The following is a 26600-nucleotide window of genomic DNA, read 5'->3' as shown; positions in this document are numbered from 1 at the left end:
TGAGGTTTTATAGAAAGCCTGACCCTACAACTGTACTAGGACCTCTGAGCTGACTTCCTTTAGAAAAACTTTCCAGAACCTCAAAAGAAATCCTTCATTGGAATTTCTGATCTGATCTGTTATAGGAACTCCCACCTTAACTCTCTAGAAATAGTCTCCTGACCCTGAATAGGAAACGCTGATAGGATTCTCTGTAATAGCCCTTGCCCTGACCTTGCCCTGGCAGTCCTTCTGTCACCCTTCACAGGAAACACTGTCCTGACCTAACAGAAGAAACACTAACCTGAATCTCTGAAAGAACCACAGTTGTAACTCTGCACAGGACTCCCCTCTGACTCCCAACAAGGACCTATACCTTGAACTACTACAGAAGCCTGTCCTTAAAATCAACAGGAACCCCCCCACACACACACACACATTTGTCTCTTTAGAGAAATTCAAGGAATAAACCAGTGAATAAAATCACCCAGATTGTAGGGGAACCTGTTTTGTTTTGTGGTGCTGGAAATGGAACCCAGAGTCTTGTACTTGCTAGGCAATCGCTCCACCACTGAACTCCACCCCCCCAGGCTCTCCCTTGCGTGTAGATGTGATAGAGTTTTGACCAGTAAAGTGTGGGCAGAAGTGACACACCATTTCCAGCCCCAGTTCATAAGAACCTCTCTCATGCAATTCTCCATCTCCTCTCTTTCTCTGTCAACTAAGCAGTGAGAACTGCAAGGACCTAGAGGACAGCAGAGTCACAAAATGGAAGTTCCCTGGATCCATGAATGACTAGTAATAAATATTCCAATGGGATTTTGAATGAGCAAGCAATATACATGTATTTAAGTCCCTGAAGTTCTGGGTTGTTTGGTACAGTAGCTAGCATATTTTATTTAGTTTAACTCACAATACTCTCTCAATCTGAATCTGAACATGAACACCTGACTTTTTTTCCTTCAGTATGGAGGATTGAATCCAGGAACACTCTACCACTGAGCTACCTCACTGTCCTTTATTTTTGAGACAGAGTCTTACTGAATTAATGAAGCTGGACTCAAATTTGTAACCCTCTTGCTTCAGCCTCCTGTGTAGCTAGAATTACAGGCATATGCCACCGTGCAACAATGCCACACTTGAACACTTGATTTTTCTTATTGGTAGCAAGGAGTGACCCAGGGGTGCTTAACCACTGAACCATATCCCCACGCTTTTTATATTTTTTGAGACAGGGTCTCACTAAATTGCCTACAGCTTCACTAAGTTGCTGAGGCTGGCTTTGAACTCACGATCCTCCTGCCCCAGCCTCCCGAGCAGCTGGGATTACAGGTGTGTGCCACGGTGCCTGGCTTGAACACCTGATCTTCTGGGGTTTTTTTTTTGTTGTTGTTGTTCTTATTTTGTGTGTGTGTGTTTGTGTGTGTGTGTGTGTGGTGCTGGGGATTAGAACCCAGGGTCTTGTGCCTGCAAGGCAAGTATTCTACCAACTGGGCTATATCCCCAGCCCAGAACACCTGATCTTAATGTCTCTGTGAACACAAACTCTGAACTTGTATAAAAACACCTAGGCTAACCTGGTAGGCAGCTGTTATAATGCAGTCTAAGAAGCCTCATACTCAACTTGCATAGGAACCCATAGGCTGGAGCTCTCTAGAAACCGTGGTCTTGTCCAGTATAATAAACCCCTGCTTGATTCAGTAAATAACAACACTAGAAGAATTCCTGTCCTCACTGTATCCAGGAACATTTGCTTGGTCCAGTAGAGGAACAGCAGAGGGGACCCTGTCAATGAATCCCTGTCTTCACACCTGCACAAATGGAATACCTCTCCTCAGGAAAAATGGAACTCTTACCTTAACTCTGTAAAAAAAAAAAATTCCAGCCAGATAAAGGAAATCATGGACTGAAAGTCTACAAAGCCAAAGTGAGGTCTGTTTTACATTTAAAGGGGTTGTTCAAAAGTAGAAGAAAAGATGGGCTGGGGTTGTGGCTCACAGGTAGAGTGCTTGCCTAGCAGGCGTGAGGTCCTGGGTTCAATGCTCAGCACCACATAAAAATAAAGTTAAGGTGTTGTGTCCCCTACAATAAATAAATAAATAAATAAATATCTTTAAAAAGTGAAAGAAAAGAATAGCTGGGCATGGTGGTGTGTACCAGTAGTCCTAGCCAGTTGGGAGGCTGCGGCAGGAGGAATTTCTGATCTTGAGCCCAGGAGTTCAAGGCCAATTTGTGCAACACTGTGAAATCTGTCTTGGAAAAAGAGAAAGTAGGACAGGAACAGAGAGAGATAGAGATATAGAAAGACGGGGGAAGGGATGTGCCATTGAGACTTACAGGTGTCATACAAAGCCTGAACTGTTTACCCACTGGCCCTTTATAGAGAAAAAGTTTGCGGACGCCTGCTCTACAGGAACCTCTCTTCTCTCTGTACATGAAAATGTTCCTTGACCCTTTACAAGACTCCTTAATCTATTCCTTTGCAGTCATCACAATCCCAGAAAGTTTCTCAGTGTGGGTCATACTTTCTTTTGTGTGTATAGGGATTTAAAGGTCTTAGGTGTGTGACCCTCTTGTATCAACACAAAAGTCAGGAGGAGTGGAAGGAAAAGGAGGCTAGAAGTGATGTTTTCAAAAGGGTCAGTGGGCCCTGGCTACTGGGCAGTGGGGCCGTCAATCTGTTATTTAGTGATGCTGAACCCCAGACAGCTTATCTCCTGGGCCCCAGCCTACAGCCTGGTAGGAAATTGTGGAGAATGAGAGGGGGAGATTAGGAGGACAAACCAGCCTTCAGCAGGGCTGATTAATTTAGACATTAGAGTGGGAGTTGGAGGGTTGGGGTGGGTGGGCACAGGACAACTCCCCCTTTATTCTCCAGATACATGCTTTCTACTACAGCTTGAAAACAGTGGTTAGTTGATGGAGGGGGCAGACAGGGAGAGCTGCCACCCATAAGAAACTCCTGTTCCCAAGACCATGCTGGCCTTGGACAGTGGAAATTAATATTATCACAATTTTCCAGATGAGGAAACTGGGCACAGAGCTGTTCAGTAACTTGCCCAAAGTCACATGGCTCTAAGTCTCATAACCTCAGTTTCCTTATCGGTAAAACAGCCTTAATACTGGGAACTACCTCATAGAACTGTGGTTTTCAACAATGCCTGCCACATAATACTTGCTAGTATTGCTGTTACTTGGCCCCACTAAGACTCCTTCCACCCATCACCCATTTTCACAGTAGAAATGTCACAAGTAACATTTGGTGCTTCTTGTGGACCACTGTAAGTGAACATTAAGTCGGAATATTCTCATATTTATCATCATAACAACTCCCATTTTCTCTAACACCAGGTATCGTCCTTTGTCAACCTGGCTCTCAGCCCAGCCACCAGCCTGCTCACGCCATGTCATCACCATGCACCACGCAGGAAACCCTGGGAAGAAGACACCACTTTCCCCAAGGCCCTCATTTCCTTGCTTGCTCTGGAATCACTACACGACACAGTTGGCGCGTGTCTGAAGGGCATCTACGGTTGCTGGACAGGGAGGGAGGGATGGTGGTCAGAGCAACCGGGATGACAGTGGACGGTAGCTGGGGGAAGGGGCGCTACAGCTGGATCTCGGTTTCGAACCCCTGACACGTGCTGCACGCAGGCGCAATGCGACTCCTGTCGTTCCATAAGGCGCGATACTTTTTTTTTTTTTTTTTGGTTGTCTTTTTTGAGCTCGCGAGAGGTGTGGCCGGCTCGAGAGACACTATCCCTGCTCTGGGCGGGATTTGGGAGGGCAGGCGACAGACCTAACCCAATGGAAAAAAGAGGATCCGGCGCCCGCGGCCCCACAGGTCGCCGGGAATTTGGCGGTGTGGGCCGAGGGCGGAGTTTGAGAAAGAGGCTGCGTTCAGTGAGTGAAGCGCAAAGGATTGGCCGGCATAGATGGCTGAGGCGGGAAGAGGGCGGAGGCTGGCGGGAGGCATCTCGGGACTGGCTGATGGCGTTTGATGAAACGTTAGGGATCCGGTGTGGGCAGGGGGTGGAGTTGGGTGAAAGGAAAGGGACAGTCCTCAGAGGAGCGGGGCTTGTTGAAACGCTATAGGGGCGGGATCTGATGGAGAGGAAGGTACCCCGATAAGGGGAGGAGTTAAATGAATCGTTAAGGGTGGAGTCGAGGCCAGGCCTGGGTCTGACTGTGTGAAAGGGTGGGCGATTTCCCGGGAGATAGGCCGGAAAGGGCTGGTTTGTGAAGAAGGGATGCGGTTTTAGAGACTGGGTGAGTCTTAGAGGAATGAAAGGGCCTGGGAATGAGGCTTGGTAGAGTGGAAGGGTCGGTGATTGGCTGGAAAAGTGCAGGCCCCAGAACGGACTAAGCCTGGGGGTTAATTGCTCAGTGAAAAGGTAAGACCAAAGAAAGAATCATGTGAAAGAGGTGCAGTCCAGTGGAACGGGCGGGACCAGATGGAATGGACACCTCAGTGGACAGAAAGGGCCTTCAGAAAGGCCGGTTTAGAAGGCACTGGGGAATGGGATAGCGTAAGGGATGGAGTCTAGTATAGGGGGCGGGGCCCGGAAAAGAGCTGGATTGCGGGGTCCTTAGGGACTCCAACCCCCTCAAAGCCGTCTCTGGCCCTCCAGAACTGTGTCAGAGGACAAAGCTCCCCAACAATGACCTCCACCGGGCAGGATTCCAATACAACCAGGCAGAGAAGGAGCAGGCACAGCCCACAGTCGCCCCTTCAGGACTCCAGCGTCACCTTGGTGAGGCCCCAGACCTGCCCTGATGAGGGGGAGGGAGAGTAAGCCAGCCAAAGCCCCAGAATCTGAACTCTGACCGTTCTCTCTTATTGGCAGAAGCGGAGTGTTAAGAAGGGTGCCATATCTCGCTCAAGCCCAAATCTAGCGGAGGTAAAGAAGAAAGGCAAAATGAAGAAGCTCAGCCAAGCAACCGAAGAAGACCTAGTCGTGGAGCTTCAAGGACTGGTGAGAGGGGCCTGGCTCTGATTTGGCCTTGTGTGACAATCAAAACCCTGAGATTCTCCACCTTGGACTGTACGGGATGTTCCCTCTGATTCAGGCCTTGAATGGATCTGTCTCTCTTTTTTCCTGCAGGATTTAAACCTGCAGTCCAAGGCACAGGTTGGCACTGGTTTGGTGTTTGATGAGCAGCTCAATGAATTCCACTGCCTCTGGGATGACAGGTGAGGCTGGGTCCTCCAGACTGTCCCCAAACTACACAATCACACACACTTTGGACCCCCGCCCCCTTAGCAAGAATGAATCCTTGTTTACACCAGCCTGGAGACTGGAAGCAGATAATTTAAGAGGGTGGGGCTTATTCTTGAAAGGATTCTTCTCATTTAACCAACATACATTTATTGAGTGTCTACAGTGTTGCAAGGGTTGGTGATATAAATGTGCCAAAGAAGATAGATACGGTTCCTTGTCAGGGAGCTGATGAGTGAATAGGAGGGCAGATCAGTTAAAACAGCTGGTGAAAGTAGGCGGTGTTAATGATGTAATAAGCCTAGGAGATTCAGGAGTATTTAATAGAGGACATTGGACTAGCATCCAAGGGTTCCCAAAAGGCTTCCCCAAGGAAGGGATATTCATGCTGAAATAGGATTATACCTCTCATCCACTCTACAAAGTAATTTCTGTATTCAAAATATACTCAAAATCTGTGACTTATCTACACTAGATCCCTGCTTCCAGCCTCCACATAGCAACCTAAAAATATGTATGAGGTGATTCCCTTTCTTAAAATACTTCAAGGGCTATGTGCATGCTGTGGCACTCGCCTGTAATCCCAATGGCTCAGGAGGTTGAGGCAGGAGGATCCAGAGTTCAAAGCCAGCCTCAGCAACTTGGCAAGGTCCTGAGAACTTAGTGAGACCCTATCTCAAAATAAAATACCAAAAAGGGCTGGGGATAAGGCTCAGTGGTTAAGCACCCCTGTATTCAATCCCTGTTACCAAAACAAAACAAAAACTTCAAGGGCAGAACATTATTCTCAAGGTAAAGTCTGAATTCCTCATCCTGGCCTCTTAAGGTTCCGCGTGATCTAGCTTCACATTACCTTTGTGACCTCATTGGCCAATCCTCCCCCTCATTCGCTTTGCATCACTTCACTTCACTTCACATCAGTTCACATACACCAGTCCCCTTGCTGTTTTTCTTACAGGCCAGGCACCCTCTTGCCTTGGGTCTTTACCCTTGGCCAATTCCTTTTCCAACTTTTACATTTCAATGAGAATCTCAGAGAGGGCTTTACCTGGTCACTACCCCCTCCCACACCTGATCTTAGATATTTTCCTAGCCCCTGCCAATTGTTAATTATTATACTCCTGTGTTTACCAGTTGAATAGCTGCCTCCCCTGTCCTGACCTTAGACTAACTCTTGACAACAAAAGACCTCAACTGTGGAATACATATTTACCATCTGTTGAGGAGTTAGAAGTACTGCAGTAAAGAAAACAAAGACCCCCTGCCTTTTGGGGAGGGGAAAGACAAACAAGATGCGAATGGTATAGTGTATTGGAGAGAACTGTACTGTGGAAAAGCACTAAGGCTGGATGAAGAAGAGGGCAAGGAAGGGAGGGACAGACAGCTGGAACAGTCTGGCCAAAGTCTGAAAGTAGGATCTGGGGTGGCTAGAGCAGGGGAGCAAAGGATATTACTAGAAATGAGGTGGGCTAGAGGATAAACAGGGAATATGTCTTGTATCTTGGCAGTAGAAAGTACAGTGGAGGGGATGCTTCCATTTTAAATAGGATAGTCAAGGAATGCCTCACTGAGATTTCACTGGGGACCATAAGGGAATGAGGGAATGAGCCCTGGAAGCCATCTGGGAGAACAGTGTTCTAGACAGGAGGACAGCTAGATCAAGTCCCAGAGGCTGGCTGAAGGGTACATAGTTCATTTGAGAACCAAGGAGACCAGTGCAAGTGAAGCAAAATGAGGCAGGGGTTGGTGGGTGGGAGATGAGGAACTCAAAGGTGATGATGGGCTGCTTGTTTAGGGCCTTTTGGGCATGGATGGGGAAGATTGGGGCTTTTACTGGGAATAGGATGGGAGCCATGAAAGGACTTTGAGTAGTTGGTAGACATAATCTGATTAGAATTTATGTATTTATTTATTGTGGTATTGAGGATTGAACCCAGGAGTATTCTACTGCTGAGCTATACCCCTGGCCATTTTTTAGTTTTTGAGACAGGATCTCTCTAAGTTGCTGAGGCTGGCCTCAAACTTGCAATCCTCCTGCCTCAGCCTCTTGACTCACTGTAAATACAGGCACACTGTACCTAACTCTGATTAGGATTTTGTTTTGTTTTGTGTTTGGTTCTGGGAATTGAACCTAGGAGTACTTAACTACTGAGCCACATCTCTAGCCCTTTTTTATATTTGACTAAGAGACAGGGTCTTGCTGAATTGCTTATGGCTTTACTAAGTTGCTAAGGCTGGTTTTGAACTCTCCATCCTCCTGCCTCAGTCTCCTAAACTGCTAGGATTACAAGGACTGTTTGGGTAGTGAAGACCAAAGCAGGGAGGCCAGCGAGGTGATAATGTGAGAGCCCAGGCTGGAGATTATGGTGGTAGAGAGCATCTGACTCTGGAGAGTGACAGGAGACAGGGCAGATGCCACTGTGGTAACAACTATGGAAAGGTAAATGCAAAGATGTGGCAAAAGCCGACATGGTGCTCCTCGGTGTTCCCATTTCTGTGTGTGTGTATAACCGCATCTCTGTCCCCAGTTTCCCAGAAGGCCCTGAGCGGCTCCACGCCATTAAGGAGCAGCTGATCCAGGAGGGCCTTCTGGATCGCTGTGTGTCCTTTCAGGTAAGTCCCCCAATTGGATGGAGAGCAGGGAGCTGACAGGACCTGGGCACAGCCTATGCCTTAGCTCTTTATTCCTCATGTCTCCTCAGGCCCGGTTTGCAGAAAAGGAGGAACTGATGCTGGTTCACAGGTGAAAGCTTGGGATCCTGGTAGGGCTGGGGAGGAGGCTGCCCTGGACCATCCAGGGCAAGCTGAATGCCTTGAGAAAGAATATCATGGACTCTGTGGCCAGCCATGGACAAGTCCCTGAGCCTTCTGAATCAGTATCATCACCTGTAATGGGCTAGTAAACATAAGTTCCTCAGAAGGGCTTGATGTATGTTAGGTGCTTAGAATGGAGCCTAACACACTATCAGCCCATGATAAGCTATTGCTGTTATTATTATCTGGTTATGTCAACAAATGATGAATATGTGGGCAAAGTGAGCAGAGGGTTCCCCCAGAAGGCTACAGGAACCCAAAATAAGAGGCCTGGTGTGGTATGGCTCAAAGAAAGCTAGCTTGGCAGAGTGGGTATTTGAGTTGAGCTCTGAGAGGAGAAAAGGAGTGAGTCTGATGAAGAAGAGGGCAAGGAAGGGAGGAACAAACAGCTGGAACAGTCTGGCCAAAGTCTGAAAGTAGGATCTGGGGTGGCTAGAGCAGGGGAGCAAAGGATATTACTAGAAATGAGGTGGGCTAGGGGGTAAACAGGGAATGTGTCTTGTATCCTGGCTGTTCCCCCAGATTTTACAGTTGGGGGAGGTCTGATTTGACCAGAAGTTTGGTAATATGGAGGATTCTCAGCTGAACAGAGGATAGAGCCCTGAATCTCATCTCCTATCTGTGTTCTCAGCCTAGAATACATTGATCTGATGGAGACGACCCAGTACATGAATGAGGGAGAACTCCGTGTACTAGCAGATACCTATGACTCAGTTTATCTGCATCCGGTATGGATGAGAATTGTGGGATCAGGAATCCCAATAATCCTGGGATACCCTGGCCCCATGCCCACTGCACCCTGGTGAAAGCAGCTAAATGGATAGGGCTGCTCTCTCTCTTACTCCCTCTTTGTCTACCCACTATCTACAGAATTCATATACCTGTGCCTGCCTGGCCTCAGGCTCTGTCCTCAGGCTGGTGGATGCCGTGCTGGGGGCTGAAATTCGGAATGGTATGGCTGTTATCAGGTAGGACCTTCCAGCATTTGATATCTTACATATTTGAAAAGTCCTTCCCCCAAATGAAGAATGTTTTGGCCTGTGTACTATCTTTGTGTGATCCAAAGTCAACAGGTGCCAAAGTGGGTACAATAAGAAGTCTTTTTCCCACCTTTGTCACCCAGACAAACTACTTGCTGTACTTAGAGGCAGTCTTTATAACTGATGACTCCTGTGTCCTCCCACAGATGATATTATTTAAGGGATAAGCATCAAATTCCATTGATTCTAAGATGCACATTTTTTTTTCATATCTGGAACATCTTGAACTCCATTCATCTAACAGTGACATATCAGAACTTAATCAGGAACATTTTTTATTCTATTGTTGGCATGGAAAATCATGGAACATTTTGTCATCTCAGAATTGATAAGATGCAGTAGATGGAGCCTTTGTCCTCCCTCACCTTTTTTTTTTACCACCAGCAGTGACATGCTCCCATTGGACTGTGCATTTTTTACTTACATGTCCTGGAAACCTTTCTCTATCATATGTAGCGTAGACCTCAGTAGATACCGTGGTACAAATGCACTATAAGTACTCCTCTATCGATGAGCATTTTGGATCTCCCCAAACATTTGCTTCTTCGTGCATATACCACAGCAAATATGGGATACAATTGTAAACTTACTATTTCTTATGTAGGTTGTGGGCTAGGTCCTTGGAGCAGAATGACTGGTTATGAGAATGTATGCATAGATAACTTTAATGAACATTTTAAAATCTCCATTGGAGAAATAGTAGCAGATTGGGGCACAGGTATGGGTTTGAGGAACCCAGTTACTCAGTTCCTGGAAGATTTGCAGCATGAACACTGGAGAAGTTGGTGGTCCAGGGGAGAGTCCATCTCTACAGAGGAGGACCTCCAATCTGTGACCTTCCCTGTCCTGCTAAGGCCTCCTGGACACCATGCCCAGCACAGTCTTATGGATGGATACTGCATGTTCAACCATGTGGCTGTGGCTGCCCGCTATGCTCAAAAGAAGCACCACATTCAGAGGTCAGTGGCAGAGGGCAGGTGTTATGGGAGTAGCATGGGGTGGGGTATCCTGGTCTGGGCTCTTCCTCCAGATTCCCCTTGATCCCTTTGTACAGAGTCTCCCTTCTTTTACACTCACAGGGTCCTTATCGTGGATTGGGATGTACACCATGGTCAAGGAACACAGTTCACCTTTGACCAGGACCCCAGGTACACCACAAGTTCCATTGTGTTAGATTCACAGCCACCCCAACTCAAGCCCTTCCAGGCCCATTGTGAGGGGTTTGGAGGGAAGGGAAACATTCACATTCTTTGGGTCCACCTGGAACCAGAATCTGTGCTGCCCCCTGGGTGTCTGCTGTCTCCTAGCTTCACTCTGAGGCAGAAACTGTTGAATTCCCATTTAACAGTTTGGTGAGATTGAGCCTTGTGGGTTAAGAAGTCACACGGTAATGAAGTGGAAGAGATAGAATTTGACTCACAAATATTTGGAGATTTTGTTCATCAATTTACCCTTGAGCTAGAGTGAACTTCAAATTACTATTTAAATATTTTCTGATTATAACAATACTACAAAGTATTTGCTAAAAAATACTAAAACAGGGGCTGTGGTGTAGCTGGAGCTAGGGGTATATTTCAGTAGTGGAGTGCTTATCTAGCATGCACAAAGCCCTGGGTTCCATCCCTAGCATCACACACACACACAAAAAAAAAAAAAAAATTAAATGGAGGCCAGGCACGTGGTGCATGCTTGTAATCCCAGCATCTCAGCAGGCTGAGACAGGAGGATCGTGAGTTCAAAGCCAGCCTCAGCAATGGTGAAGCACTAAGCAACTCAGTGAGACCCTGTCTCTAAATAAAATACAAAATAAGCTGGGGATGTGGCTCAATGGCCAAGTGCCCCTGAGTTCAATCCCTGGTACACACACCCCCCACAAAAAAATTAAATGGAATAGGAGATATAGTTCAGTGGGAGAGCATTTTTTTAGCATGGTTGCATGTTTATGGGGTTTGATCCTCAATATCAAAAAAAATGTCTAAAGCAGAGTTTCCTAACATTCCCATCACCTCCAAAATAACTTTTGACAGCCAGGCACACCTATATCCCAGCTACTCAAGAAACTGCGGCAGAAGGATCCCAAATTTGAGGTCAGCCTAAGCAACTTATTGAGACTCTGTCTCAAAATGAAAAAAATAAAAAGGTTCAGGGGTAGATACTTAGCATGTATAAGACCCTGGATTAGGTCCCCTATACCACCAAAATTAAAAAAATATATATTTTTCACAGTTTAGGTAATATCCTAACTTTTCCCTATAGATTTATGAATATTCATAATTCTTATTATTATTAACAGCACACTGCATAATGGGATAATTGCATGTTCTTGGCAAATTGCTGTTTTCATGTAATAGCATATCAGGGATATCCCCCCCATGTTAGTGCAACTAAAAGAATCTCATTCTTTTTTTTTCAATATTTTTAGTTGTAGATGGACACAATACCTTTATTTTATTTATTTTTTTATGTGGTGCTGAGGATTGAAGCCAGTGCCTAACATGTGCTAGGCCAGTGCTCTACCACTGAGCCACAACCCCAGCACAAAGCATTTCATTCTTTGTAAGGGTTGCGGAGTATTCCATTGTATGGCTGTACCTCTGGTCATTTAATTCTGGGTATTTAAAATACTTCCCAGTTTTTGTAATAGGCAATTCTACTGTGAATTCTTATAAATATATGATTTCATACTTCTCTTGAGTATATTTGTAGGATGACTATCTAATAGTGGTTTTCTGGGTCAGACAGGTCAATATTGTAAAAGGTCTGGTGTACATTGCCAAACCCCCCACCCCTCCCACAGAAGGGTACCCAGCTTACCCTTCCTACAGAAAGTGATTGATGAACAAGTCCTTACTAAGTAATAGCCTTCTATCTAGCCAACTGCTTAGAATCCACTTTGCCCCCCATACATCCGGAGTTCCTGTGGCCTTTTGTCTGATCTAGGATGTTTGTTCTATAGACATTGCTTTATTGTTTTCCCAGCATTCACTGTTGCTGACAGGTGTCTTTTTCATTCTTATCTGAGTAATCTAATTTGCTCTCTATAAGCTTTTACATTTTTCTCTTTATCCCCTGTGTTCTGAAGTTTCACCCTGGCTCCTTCATTCTAATTAGCAGTGAGTTGACATTATATATCTAAAGACTCATGTCTTTCTTCAATCCTTGGAAGTTTTCTTCAATTAGATCTTTGATAATTTCTTCTACTGCATTTTCTCTATTCTCCCTTTTTAGGACTTCTACTGTTTAGATGTTAGATGTTTCTGGGTTGATCTTTTTTGTCATACTTTTTTTAATACATATATTTTTAAAGTTGATAGACCTTTATTTTATTTATTCATATGCAGTGCTGAGAATCGAATCCATTGCCTCCCACATTTTAGGCAAGTACCCACCCTGTCTTATTTTTTTAACTTAAGTTTTCTGTCTCTTTTTCAGTTTGCAGTCTTAGGCGATTTCCTCAAATTTATCTGCAAGTCCTTTTGTTGAATTATGTATTAGACATTCTTTTAGTCTCCCCAAGTACTTTCTTCCTCTCCATTTCTATGCCTTCTCATTCCTGATCTTGTTTAAATTTTCTTCTGTTCTGAATTTTATTCTTCATTAAATTTTAAATTTTCTTCTGTTCTGAATTTTATTCTTCATTCTGAGGTTTTTTTTTCTTGGCCCTTCTCTTTCACACTGGTGATTTTCCTCAAATATGATCCTTATTTGGCTATCTATACCAGAAATTAAAGGACTGTTGTATAGGCCATCATGGGATTACTCTGCTGTGGTGTGTGTAAATCTATTTTCCTAAAAAGCATTTTCCCTAGAATGGGGACAGATAATGTCTGTTGACAGGTCTCAACTTTAGGGACTATGGAAAAGGACCCACACATTAGATAGGATCTTGCCAAATGCGAGAAATAAGAGAGCCTCTTCCATATGGATTCTCTTTTCCTTCAGCCTTGCCAAAGATAAGTCTATTTTACTTATCTTTTCTAATCTACCTTTTGTCTTTTTTATCATCTCACTGTTTTATTGTATTTTAAATTCTTCATTAATTTTTTGTTTTTATCCTTACTAACAACTTCCTCCTGTGTTCTTTATTTTGTTCACACTGTCTTCTTGAATCGACTGCTTCAACATTTATCAACACATTGGTCAATGTTGTTTCATTCATGTCTGTACCACTGCCTTCCTCATATTTATTTTGGAGCTAAAACCAGATATCATATAATTTCTTCTGCAAAAATTCCAGAATACATCTTTAAAACATAAGGGTGCTTTTTTTTAAGGGTGCTTTTTAAAGCATTACTGACTAGGGCATGTATCTCCATGATAGACCGCTTGCTTAGCATGCACAAGGCTTGGGTTCCATCCCCAGTACTGACAAAAGAAAAGAAAAAGCATTATTTCACTATCTTGCCTGCAAAATTAATAAGAATTCTTGAATATCATTAAACATTTTTTATGTCTTAAATGCATCCGAGAGGCTAGAGCATTAGTTCATTGGTACAGTGTGTGCCTAGCATGTGCATAGCCCTGGTTTCAATTCCCCAGCATCAAAAAAATAAAAAGTGTATCACAGGGGCTGTGGCTGTGGCTCAGCAGTAGAGCACTCGCCTAGCCCACGCGAGGCACTGGGTTCAATCCTCGGCACCACATAAAATAAATAAAATACAGGTATTGTGTCCAACTACAACTAAAAAAAATGTTTTTAAAAAAGTGCATCACAGGCTTTAAGTGTGTTATTTTTGTTTTTGTTTTTTTTAGAGAGAGAATTTTTAATATTTATTTTTTAGTTTTCGGCGGACACAACATCTTTGTTTGTATGTGGTGCTGAGGATCGAACCTGGGCTGCACGCATGCCAGGCAAGCGCGCTACTGATTGAGCCACATCCCCATCCTAAGTGTGTTATTTTTGGATACATTGTTGATTATATGCATAAATGTGAACACTTCAGTACATTCTTTCTTATAAGAATGTGTAAATGAATAAAAAAGCTATCCATGCCCTTTGATCTCCTAAATCCTCATCTTTCAGTCTTAACTAGAGCAGCAGGGAAACAAATTGTACAGTCCTTAAAATACTATAATGGAGACAAGGCAAACAGGTAAACTTTAAACCAAGCAGTTATAAGAAACAAGTTTGGGGGGCTGGGATTGTGGCTCAGCGGTAGAGTGCTTGCCTAGCACCAGTGGGACCCAGGTTCGATCCTCAGCACCACATAAAAATAAAGGCATTGTGTTGAGTCCATCTACACCTAAGAAATAAATATTTAAAAAAAAAAAAAAAGAAACAAGTTTGGCAAATTTGTCATTCAGTGACTTGGCTATTCAGAATTGATTTTCTGTGCATTGGCCTGAGTCTGCACCTTTTTTTTTTTTTTTTTTTTTGCAGAAGGGATAGTTTAGGTCAACTTAGGTCTCCCCAAAGCTCCTACTCAGTATGGGAGAGGGCCCTCTGGGACCCCCCGAGTCTCAAAATCTACTTTCCAGAGATTTGTTAGAGTCTCATATTTTATGGCATCCTTTTTCCTATTCTGTCTTTCTAGGTTGGCACTTATTTTAAAATTATTTTACTAGACTTGGGGTATAAGTCAGTAGTAAAGCATATACTTAGCATGTACAAGGCCCTGGGTTCAATCCCCTAAATAAATAAATAAATAAACAAACATTCCTTTACCATCTTTTGACTAGTATGTCAGGAAGTCAAAGAGGAAAACCTGTGCTATTAGTCTCCCATTCCACTTGAAGCTGGTTGAATGTATTTTAAAATCCCCTTCTGGGCTGGAGGTGTAGCTCAGTGGTAAAGCACCCCTGAGTAAATACCCAATACTACCACCAAAATATTTTTTTTAGTTATAGATGGACACAGTACTTTTACTTTATTTTTTATGTGTTGCTGAGAATTGAACCCAGTCCTCTCATATGCTAGGCAAGTGCTCTACCACTGAGCTACAACCCCACCCCTGTGTCATAATTTCTGTCAGAACCTATCTATTTTTTTTGTTTCAGTACCTCTCATTCCTATGTATGCTCACTTTCTTACTTAAGAAGTAGTAGAGGGCTGGGGATGTGGCTCAAGCGGTAGCACGCTCGCCTGGCATGCATGCGGCCCGGGTTCGATCCTCAGCACCACATACAAACAAAGATGTTTGTCCGTCGAAAACTAAAACAATAAATATTAAAAAGTTTTAAAAAAAAGAAGTAGTAGAGTTAACCTGTAAGGCACTGAGGAGAAGGGATTGCCTTTTGGCATTCCTAGTCAGCACCCCAACTCCAGCTTCACACATAGAACCATGTCATACCCTTCTCACTCCTGGGCCTCCCACTTTATTCACAGGAATCACTGGACTTCCCAGCCTAGCCTGAGGGTGTTTTCAGCCTCAGCTGGCTCCCTCCAGCTAAGAGCCCATGGCCCCAGTGGGCCTCCACTATCATAGGGTTTGCCCTGTTGTTCCTACCTTGGTCATGGGGACATGATCTAGAGTCTTCCACAGGGTCAGGAGCCGGCTCTTAGGATCTTAGACCTGAGTCTAAAATTGGGTGGGCATCAAGGGGCCAGTGATACTCACTGATAGAGAGGTTCTACTAGGAGACAAATGAATGAGTAAGCAAGATAATGGGAGAATAAATGAAAGAATTAATAAATGGGAAGTTCAATAAACTGGGACTGAGTGGAAGGTTAAATTAATGGAAGATTGGATATAAGAATTGAGAAATTATTGAAGCAGAGAATGAATAAGTGGTTGAGCAGGAAAACAAATGGATAAGTAAAGTGTGATAACTGTGGTTTGGAAGTGTCTGGGAATTGACCTTCTCTAGCTCCCTTACATTTTTGTGGTACTGGGGATGGAACCCAGAGCCTCAAGCAGGTTGGGCAATCCCTCACCTCTTTTTCCCTCTGCCTTTAGTGTCCTCTACTTCTCCATCCACCGCTATGAGCAGGGTCGGTTCTGGCCCCACCTTAAGGCCTCTAACTGGTCCACCACAGGTTTTGGCCAAGGCCAAGGATACACCATCAATGTGCCTTGGAACCAGGTCAGTGTCTACCCACCCTGTGCCCCAAAGTGAGGCCAAGTCCTGTTCTTCCACCATCTTGGGGCAGGTGACTGACTGACCCCCATCATGCCTCTGTCGGCAGGTGGGGATGCGGGATGCTGACTACATTGCTGCTTTCCTGCACATTCTGCTGCCAGTTGCCTTTGAGGTTCGAGGAGTCTGGGAAATGTTGGGGTGAGCGACAACATTGAAGGAATGGCCTATGAAGGCAGATAGCCTCATGTAGTCTTTTGCCCCCTCAGTTCCAGCCTCAGCTAGTCCTGGTGGCTGCTGGATTTGATGCCCTCCAAGGGGACCCCAAGGTAAGGCAGTCTCCCTAGGGCAATAGGTGGTCAAAGGAGCTACACAGCCAGACTGACCCTCTGCATCCCCCCAGGGTGAGATGGCTGCTACTCCAGCAGGGTTTGCCCAGTTAACCCACCTACTCATGGGTTTGGCCGGAGGAAAGCTGATCCTGTCTCTGGAGGTAAGTAACTCACCTTTGTCTCAACCTGTGGATTCTGGAGGGTTTAAGAATAAAGTTTTCAGGCTAGGAGTATAAATCAGTGGTAGAGCACTTGCCTAGCATGTTCAAGGCCCTGGGTTCCATCCCCAACACCACCAAAAAATAAAATAAAAGACAATAAAAGAACAGCGTTTTTAAGTCCATCAGCAGTTCCTGGCCTAGCATTTCCACTAACTAACTGGGCAACCTTGCAGGGAGCACTTCATTTCTTTGTGTCTCTGTTTCCTATAGGTCAGATAGACAAAAAGATAATGGCAGTCACTTCATGTCATTGTCCAGTGAATTGAATGCGGTCACCCTGTTATTACCTTGTTTGACATGCAGTGTGCACCCTAGTATTGTTATTATTACCATTATTCTTCCCTGAATGTGATATCTGGTCCTTTCTTCATGCTCCCTCACATCCCCCTCCTCAGGGTGGCTACAACCTCCGCTCCCTGGCTGAGGGAGTTAGTGCATCGCTCCATACCCTTCTGGGAGACCCTTGTCCCATGCTGGAATCTCCTGGTGCCCCCTGCCCAAGGTGAGCCCAGGTCAAGGAGAGGGGAAGGGGGCCCCTCCCTGTCCACCTGTGGCTATTTCATCCTATTTGCCTGTCCCCTGCCCTCAGTGCCCAGACTTCACTCTCCTGCACTCTGGAAGCCCTTGAGCCCTTCTGGGAGGTCCTTGTGAGATCAGGTAGGAAGCTGGATGTGGGCCTGCTGGGAGTTGGGCATGGGATGAGAAGTCGGGGGTTGGGGAGATTCTATTGCAGACTCACCCACTCTGACTTTCCTGGGAAACCTTGGTGGGGGAGAGTCAGGGCCTCTCTCTCACCAGGCCCAGGTTTAAGGCTTGCACCCCTTTTTATGTTTGGGCCACTTATGTTCCAGAGTATTAAGGGGAATCCAGATTGGGAGAATAGGGTGAACATGACCTTTCTTTGTAGCTGAGACAGTGGAGGAGGACAACTTGGAGGAGGAAAATACAGAGGAGAATGAGGATGAGGGACCCTGGGAGCCTGTGCTGCCTATTCTGACATGGCCAGTGCTGCAGGATCGTACCGGGCTGGTCTATGACCAAAGAATGATGAGTCACTGTAACCTATGGGACAAGTATGCAGTCAGAGGGCTGGGATAAATGGGTAGGGGGTCACTGCCTCCCAGGCACTAAGCCCCTATCATTGGTTTTCCCCCTACCACTAGCCACCACCCTGAGACACCCCAGCGCATCTTGAGAATCATGTGCCACCTAGAGGAGCTGGGCCTTGCTAGTCGCTGCCTCATTTTACCAGTGCGGCCTGCCACTGACACTGAGCTGCTTACCTGCCACAGGTCTGGCCCGTGTGGTGTGAGTGGGCTATAGGGTTCTGGATGGGCTCTGGGGAACAGAGCCTAGAGCTCCCCTCCATGGTGTATGGAGCTGCTGTGGACCCAGAGAGTCCCAAGTGTCATTTCCAGGGTGAGGCCGAGGAAGGGGACAAAGCCACTTAACTGTCTCCTGGGGACTCCTTTCTGTGCCTCCAGTTCTGAGTACGTGGAGCGTCTCCGGGCCACGGAGAAGATGAAAACCCGGGACCTTCACCGTGAGGGTGCCAACTTTGACTCCATCTACATCTGCCCCAGCACCTTTGCCTGTGCACAGCTTGCCACGGGTGCTGCCTGTCGCCTGGTGGAGGCTGTGCTCTCAGGAGAGGTGTGTCCACTTCAGGATGGGTACTAGGCTGGAGAGAGGAAGTCCTAGGAGAATGGAAAGGGTCACCTGCACTTAAGGAGGTCCTGAGGGAGTTGAGCAAGGCCCTTGGAAATGGGTAATGGGGAGCCTCCCTGCTCACTGGGAGGGGAATCCCAGGAATGGAATCCCTTGCAGCTGGTGAATTGGTGGAAGGGACAAGAGAGAAAGAAGAGTAGAAGAAAGGGGAGAACAAATGTGAGTGAGGGCCAGGGATCCATCTTAACTCATCACTCCTGCTCCCAGGTTTTGAATGGCATTGCTGTGGTGCGTCCCCCAGGACACCATGCTGAGCAGGATGCTGCCTGTGGTTTCTGCTTTTTCAATTCTGTGGCAGTTGCTGCTCGTCATGCTCAGGCCATCAGTGGACGTGCCCTGCGGTAAGGGCTCCCTAAAGACCTCCAAATCTTGATCCTTGCAAATCCTAGACCCCTCTCACAGCCCAGTGCTTACTCAGCAGGTCCACAGCACAGGCCCCACAACTTTCCCAGAAACAAGCAAGGGTCTACTTGCCCATTACTTCCCCAGAAAAGGACCAAGAGGTGACCTCTCAGTATCTGCCCTGTTAGGACCCCCAGATCATGGCACCCATGGCTTATAAACCAGAATCCAGGGTCCTGCCCCATTTTTTCTGACCCCTAACAGTTAATCCAACAGAACCCACACCCAGGCCCCCAGTGCTTACTCCAAAAGACCCAGGATCATACACATAAGACTTAGCCACCCAGGCCTGAACTCAGTTCCTAGCATTTTCCCCAAAAGAGCTCAGGACCCAGCCCCAAGCACTTTCTCAGGCCCACAGAAAACCCTTTATTGAACCCAGAGTCGGGCTTTCATCCTGATGCCCAGCACTTTCCCAAGAGATCCAGGGTCCTGCCACCCAGCAATAAGTTTCTCTGCAGCTCCCAGGGACCTAGCTGTACCTTCTCCCAGGGATCAAGTTTCCTAAGTTACTGAGGAGCTATTCCCTCCCTAGGATTCTGATTGTGGACTGGGACATCCATCATGGTAATGGAACTCAGCACATATTTGAGGACGATCCCAGGTGAGGGCCTGGGGCTAGGGGCAAGGGTGTGGTCAGGAAGGGGACTAAGCCATGCTTGGGGCCCCTAACCAGCCATGGCCCCCTCCAAACCCCATCCCCGGCAGTGTGCTATACGTGTCCCTGCACCGCTATGACCACGGCACCTTCTTCCCCATGGGGGATGAGGGCGCCAGCAGCCAGATAGGCCGGGCTGCAGGCGAGGGCTTCACTGTCAATGTGGCCTGGAATGGGCCCCGCATGGGTGACGCTGACTACCTGGCTGCCTGGCATCGGCTGGTGCTTCCCATTGCCTATGAGGTAAGGCTTAAGATATGTGTGACAAACCTGTGAGGGTGGCAGCAGGTGCCTGCCTCCTCACTTTGTGTGTCTGACTGCCTGGTGACTGATCATGAGACAACCTATGGGTGCCTATACTGATGGTTGTTAGGGCAGGGGTGGCTGGGATGGCCTTGGGTATTTGACTGTTCACTTGACTGCCATTTCTTTGTGACATTATGTTTGTGAGCAACTGTCTTGGCTTTGCATGGGATGGCCTTTTGTGGTGGCTCTGTGTGTGAGAATCTTTTGGATGTGCAATGGTAGTCTGTGTGGCCTGACTAGATCTGTGTCCTATTTTTCTGCCATTGTGAGTGCCATCCTCTGGGTGTGAGGATGGCTGTGACTAATGCTCTGTGGAACTGTGTATGCAGCGGAGGGCTGGGGGATGGGTATATATATATGACTCTGTACAGGTGGTTACTTGTCATCCCCTTTTCTCTGTGTGATAGATGTGATACTGTATGTCACTGGATGCTACTATGTCTTTGACAGACTTGTGAGACCTCTGGATGTGGGAGGTCGTATGGGACCACTATCTCTGTGTCTGTCTGCCCTGGCTATTTGTGTATATGTTTCCCTGGTTGGGGGGTGCTGTGGGTGTGGCTGCCTTCCACGTGTGTGAGCTGGGTGTGTGTGTGTGACTGACTGAGGGCAGGCATGTGCACACTACTCTCCAAGCCTGGTTCTGCACCTTTAGATCTACATGTGTGTCTGACTGTGCATGGGTGGCAGGAACCATCCTGTGAATGTATGTGACTGTGTATGCAAGTGACCGCCTCCTGTGGGTGCAACTGCATGTGTGTGAACATTGTGACTAGGTGATGATGGCATGGGAGCATGGGTATGATTGTGACTGCAAAGGTAGCTGTGAATAACTTCCTTCTGAGAAATTGAGTATGTGTATGCGACTAGTGCAGATGTACAGTTTTGTCCATGTGGGACTTGTGATTGTATGTGGTGCTTGCACTGTCACATATTCTGTGACAGAAGTGTGTTTGCCTCTCTTGGCACTGTGTGTATAATGACCTGTGTCATGTGCATGTGTGTCCCATGTTTGACCTTGGGGTGCATGTGTGTGAGGACATGTCTCTATTTGTCCATTTCTCGTGACACCATCTCTTAACATCTGAATCTCCATGTCTGTGTAACTCATATCTGTCTCATGACTCTTTCATGTCCCCTTCTATTCATTCTTAATATCCCTGAATTTCTCTGGTGTCTGTGTCTCTCTTTTTCCTAGTTCTGAGTTTCTGTTTCTCATATTTTCCCCTCTGATGCTCTTTCTTTTCAGGTCTCTAAATCCAGGCTTCCTGGTCTCCAGGTCCAGAGCCTCCACTCCTCTGACTTGCATCTCCCTGTCTTCACTTGTCTTTGTCTCCATCAGTTACTGCCTATCAAAGCCCTTCCCCTCATGCCCATGTCTCTCTTTTCTTCTTGCCTCAGTTTAACCCAGAATTGGTGCTGGTCTCAGCTGGCTTTGATGCTGCACGAGGGGACCCACTTGGGGGCTGCCAGGTGTCACCTGAAGGTTATGCCCACCTCACCCATCTGCTGATGGGCCTTGCCAGTGGCCACATTGTCCTTATCCTAGAGGTAACTCTTTTTCAATCTTTCTTCCCATGGTGGGGGCAGTTTGGAAGAGTCAACTGCATTACTCGGGGCAGTTTCGTAAAATCTTTGAGTGTCTCCACCTGGGATTGTTGGCACACAATAGACATTAATAATTACAATGACAACAGCATTAACAGCTTTTTAAAAATATTTTATTAGTTATTGTGGACTTTATTGATTTATTTTTATGTGGTGCTGAGAATTGAACCCAGTGTCTCACACATGCTAGGCAAGCACTCTACCACTGATCTACAACCCCAGTCCACATTAACAGCTTTAATTGAGCACTCACTATATGCAAAGCTCTCTTCTCAGCACTTCATATTTATTATTAATTTTCTTTGCTTGACAAAGCAGCCTTATGAGGTATGGTCTGTTTACCTCATTATTTTCCTCTCTCAAGATCAAGAGAACTGATCTGGGTATAGTTGTGCATGGGTATAATCCCAGTAACCCAGGAGGCTAAGGCAGGAGGATTGCAAGTTCAAGGCCAGCCTTGGCAACTTAGCAAGAGCCTGTCTCAAAATATTTTTTAACTGGGGTATAGATGTATCTCAGTACTTGCCTAGCATATGTGAGGCCCCAGATTTATTCCCCAGTATCACAAATAAAAGATCAGGGGAACTGAGGCACAGAGGAAGTAGTCACACTTAATAATGGCACAAATGGGGCTTGAACCCAAGCAGTCTGGCTCCAGGGTCTGTTTTTTATCATTATCTGAACAGTTTCTAACTAGTTCCTGGGGCAAAGTAAATTGACCTTTTGTAAATGATTCAGTGCCTCTGCCTTCATACCTCAGTTTCATTATCTGTAAGATGGGGATGGCTAATTGTGGATGGAAGAGTGTCTGGCATATGGTAAGAACTGAATAATTGCTGTATGTTTTTAACTGTTAGGCATTATTCAGACATTAATCCTCTCAGCAAACTTTTTTTTTTTTTTGGTACCAGGGATTGAACTCAGGGGTACTGGACCACTGATTCACATCTCCAGCCCTACTTTGTATTTTAATTAGAGACCACTGAGCTACAACCCCAGTCCCATGTCAGCAAACTTTTATGCTATTATTTTCACTATTTTACAGATGGGGAAGCAAGCCACTGAGAAATTAGCTGGCTTGTAAAAAGTCCCACTTACAATATGTCCAGGACTGCTTATGGCAGGGCAGGGTAGTGGTTGAGAACATGGACTATTTTGTCAGGTGTCTCAAGTTCAAACCCCAGCACTACCTCTTTAGCTGTTGTGACCTCAGACAAGTCATCTAACCACTCTGAGCTTCCTTATCTGTAAAAAGAGTAGAGGCTAGAGTTCCTGTACAACTTAGCAAGAGCCTGTCTCAAAATATTCAAGATAGGGGATCTTGTAGAGAGTAAGACGAGTCATTTCTATAGTAGATCAGGACAGGTCCTTTTATATGGGTTCACAGCAGGCATCTTATAAAGGTCAGGTCAGAGGTTTATATGGTGTGAGGCCAGAGGTTCCTAGACAGTGTGAAGACAGATTTCTGTATGGCATGAAGGCAGGTCCCTATATGTTGAGCACCTGTGGTTGTGAGAATTAAGTATGTTAGTCTGCATGAAATATTTAAAATAGGGTATGGCACACAGCATACACCTAATAAATGTCAGCTATTACTGACATTTATTATTATTACTGATGCAATTATCAGTATCATTATTTCTATTATCACTATTATTATCTTGCACTTGACAGCATTTTGTTTTACCCTCCTGCAACAACCACCTCACTGAGTGCTGCCCATCTTACAAATGTGAATCACACTCACATTTATTCCTGGTACCAACCCTCCACTCCAGACTTTCAGGGCCCTGGAGTCGAGAGGAAGAGGAAGTGGGAAGGCAGGACATCTAATCATTCAAATCCCCTGAAGAACTCCCTCTGTATCATTCCTTCCCCTTTTCCTTAACAAAGGGTGGCTACAACCTGACATCCATCTCAGAGTCCATGGCTGCCTGTACCCACTCCCTCCTTGGAAACCCACCACCCCTGCTGACCCTGTCGCGGCCTCCACAATCAGGAGCTCTGGCCTCCATCTCCGAGACCATCCAAGTCCATCAGAAATACTGGCGCAGTTTGAGGGTCATGAGTGAGTGAAGCCGGGGAATTATAATGAGGGTACTCAGGGAAGAAGGGGGCAGGGGAATTATAATGAGGGTACTCAGGGAAATAGAGGCAGGAAAGGGGACAGAATCCATACTCAAGGATCTCATTCCATGGTTCCAGAGGTAGAAGACAAGGAGGGATCCTACAAGTCTAAGTCCTTTACCAAGAAGGTGCCCCAACCAGCCAATTCTGAATCTGCTAAGGGAATAACAGCCCCAGAAGGGAAGGTTCTAGAAGAAAGCAAGGGGAAAGCTACCCCAGCATTGTCTGCAGAAGAGTCTACTCTGAGTCAGACTAAATCGGAGACATCTAAGGTGGTGCTCACTCAGGACCACTCCTCAGAGTCAGCCACTGGGGAGGCCACAATGGACCAGGCCACCTCAGAAGAAACTGTGGGGGAAGCCTCAAAGGCAACTACGGGGGAAGACTTGCTGGACCAGACCACTGCTGAAGAGGCCATGGGAGGAACTAAGCCGATCCAAAGTCTTCTAACCTCACGCACAGAGAAAAAGACTCCAGCAGGCTCACCCGTGCAGGTACCCACAGCAGAGCTGTCCCTAAATTAGCTGGTGGAGAATGTGAATACCTTAGAACTAAGCAGTGACGCTCAGGTAAGGTCACCAAACCCAGGGAGAAGGGGTAAGAATTAGGCCTCTCAAGTAAATTTATTTCCTTTTGTGTGTCCAGAAAACTCTAGAAGCTCAGACTGCAGAAGAGGAGAGCCTACTAGGAGAGGCGGCTGGAGGTCAGGATGTGGGTGACTCAAAGCTCACAATGGGATCTGGGGATCTTAGTGGCATGGACCAGGTAAGTTCAGGGAGAGGCTAGGATTGTGGCTTTTTTCTTGCCAATTCATGACTCCCAGACAGGAGCATGTGATGTAGAAACATAAAATTGGAGATGAGGTCCCCAACTTACTCAGTTTCACCCATTCACCCTAGGCCATATTTTATGCTGTGACACCACTGTCCTGGTGTCCCCATTTGGTGGCAGTATGCCCCATTCCTGTAGCAGGCCTGGATGTAACCCAACCTTGTGAGGACTGTGGGACACTCGAGGAAAACTGGGTGTGTCTGTCTTGCTATCAGGTATGGACCAGAGGAAGGGAATTGGGTGCAGGTTGGCCTTGGAGCAAACTGCATGTGAGTGCTGAGCTCCACCTGACACTTACTTTCCAACCTTAGGTTTATTGCAGCCGTTACATCAATGCTCATATGGTCCGACACCATGAAGCCTCTGGACACCCACTGGTCCTCAGCTACACTGATTTGTCTACCTGGTGTTACCCCTGTCAGGCCTATGTCCACCACCAGGTAGGTCCTGGGCAGACCCTTTAACCCCTGACACATACTTGCCCCCCAGCCCATCCCTATCCCCTTCTGTGATTGGGTAAAGGGAGAATACAGATCCTTCCAAAGGCTGCATCCTGATTATTTAGTATGATGTGGGGACTATGAGATAGTCTAGGGGTGGGGGTGGTTGAGGGCTGGAGTAGGGCAACCTCTTGGCTAAGGTAGAGCTGTCCTCACTCCTCTCACCTACCCTGTTCTTGCCTCCTCCTCAGGCTCTCCTAGATGTGAAGAATATCATCCACCAATATAAGTTTGGGGAGAACATGCCCCACCCACACTAAATCCCAGAATGTGCTCCCTTTTCTCTCCCTTCTGAGGCCCAAGACAGACCAGCCTTAGTTCTTTGCAACCCTTACCCTGAATGAGGGTGGCCTCTTACTCTGCCATACCCTGAATATCCTTTGAAAGTTGCCCAAGGGTGCTTATTTAAATGTACTAAATACTTTTAAGAGGACAGTGATGATCAGTCATGGACCTGTCCCTGCCTGCTGCCTATTTGAGGGGCACCACTACTCTACCCCAGGAGAGAGGGGCAGCTCAGCAGCTCCACGAGAGAGCTGAAATCACAAGGATAACATTGGAGGGGGGGCAAGTGGCAGTTATGGCAGGATTGCATATTTAATAAAATGCAAGTTATTACAAAACATGGATAAAGCCTTTTAATTTTGAGTATGTTGAGAACCCCACATCCCTAGCCAGCAGGGTTGATGGTAATGAAGGAGTGGGTAATGAGGGAGTGGGTCATCATCAAGTCAACCCCCTGGCCATTGATTGCCCCCAGGAAATCTAATTGAAGATGCACAACTTTAATCCCAGTGACTCAGGAGGCTGAGACAGGACGATGACAAGTTGAAGGCCAGCCTCAGCAATTTAGCAAACCCCCAAGCAACTTGTTTGTTTCAAAAAAGAAACAAAGAAAAGGCTAGGGATGTAGCTCAGTGGTAAAGAGCCCCTGGGTTCAATCCCCAATGCTCCCCCCAAAAAAATAAAATAGAGGAGACACTTGACTGGCTCCACTGGAGGTTAAATACATGAGAAAATGGGTGCCTGCCTTAGAAGTAGAGGCCTCACAGCCAGTCCCAGCCATGCCTTCAGTTGAGAAGATAACTCTCAGGATGTATCTTCACCAAGTCAAGGTTTCCCCATCTGTCTAACTGGCCTAATTGGTGGGTGTGGGGATGGGTTCGTGTTTAACTGGATGTGGTAGTCATGGGTAGCACCCTGGCAGAAAGTATGCCATTGATCCAAGGTAAGAATTGTTTTAGCCAAGTATTCTAGACATCTCTTCATGGTCATCTTCTGATCCCAAGATGACCACCAGAGGCCCACTTAGTCAAAAAGAAGAGGAAAGAGCAAGGACAAGGACAAGCAGCTTGGGCCGACACCCTTGTAAGAATATTAATGGATGCCATCCCCAAAACCAATCTCATTGGTCAGAACTGTGTCTTATGATTGCCATAGCTGCAAGGGAGTCTAGGAAATTTATAACTTGCACATCCATCTCAAATCGGGTTCTTTCTACCCAGACAGAATAACCCCTTCCCTACAAGTCTTTCCCTTGGGGGAAGGACCCAGCCCCCTCCAGAGCTATCAAAAAGCCACTTCACAGACTACCTGGCCCCAAAGAAATACAAAATCCCACCTTCAGGGTCAACCCCTGGCATCCCCCTGCACACACGGACTCATCCCAAACGGAGGCGAGGCCATGGAGAGGTGCGGCGGGACCCTTGGTGGTGGCGGTGGCGGCAGCGGGTGGGGGGGACCTGGAGAGGCCTGGCCTCCCGCATCGTACCCCTGGAGAACCGCCTTCACGCCCAGGTGTCAGGTGCCCGAGGTTTG

The 26600-nt window shown here is 46.5% G+C and overlaps 1 protein-coding gene across 6 annotated transcripts; it reads left to right on the top strand.

Annotated features, from left to right (window-relative positions):
• Positions 1-3863: 3863 nt before the first annotated feature.
• Positions 3864-25405, top strand: Hdac6 (histone deacetylase 6). Of its 6 annotated transcripts, none has more exons than XM_048796594.1 (29): positions 3864-3882; positions 4611-4733; positions 4827-4955; positions 5085-5173; positions 7727-7811; positions 7901-7941; positions 8644-8740; positions 8883-8980; positions 9907-10011; positions 10132-10200; positions 15949-16075; positions 16179-16244; positions 16339-16398; positions 16473-16562; positions 17018-17124; positions 17212-17279; positions 17530-17695; positions 17786-17914; positions 18107-18275; positions 18558-18691; positions 19288-19356; positions 19461-19653; positions 21118-21267; positions 23218-23392; positions 23530-23945; positions 24097-24216; positions 24351-24497; positions 24594-24722; positions 24974-25405. In XM_048796594.1, exons 2-29 carry the CDS (start codon positions 4641-4643, stop codon positions 25040-25042), a joined length of 3390 nt encoding a protein of 1129 aa, XP_048652551.1. In that variant the 5' UTR covers positions 3864-3882; positions 4611-4640; the 3' UTR covers positions 25043-25405. The 6 variants fall into 6 exon arrangements, with proteins under 6 accessions (XP_048652551.1, XP_048652552.1, XP_015361948.1 ...); XM_048796595.1 differs by lacking the exon at positions 3864-3882 and adding an exon at positions 4080-4098; XM_015506462.2 differs by lacking the exon at positions 3864-3882 and adding an exon at positions 4105-4248.
• The last annotated feature ends 1195 nt before the right edge of the window (positions 25406-26600 follow it).

The sequence above is a fragment of the Marmota marmota genome, unplaced genomic scaffold (genome assembly GCF_001458135.2).
Source record: "Marmota marmota marmota unplaced genomic scaffold, marMar, whole genome shotgun sequence".
In the NCBI taxonomy this organism is placed as follows: Eukaryota; Metazoa; Chordata; class Mammalia; order Rodentia; family Sciuridae; genus Marmota; species Marmota marmota.
Note: the sequence above shows the minus strand (reverse complement) of the source record. Positions and strands in the feature narration are given on the sequence as shown.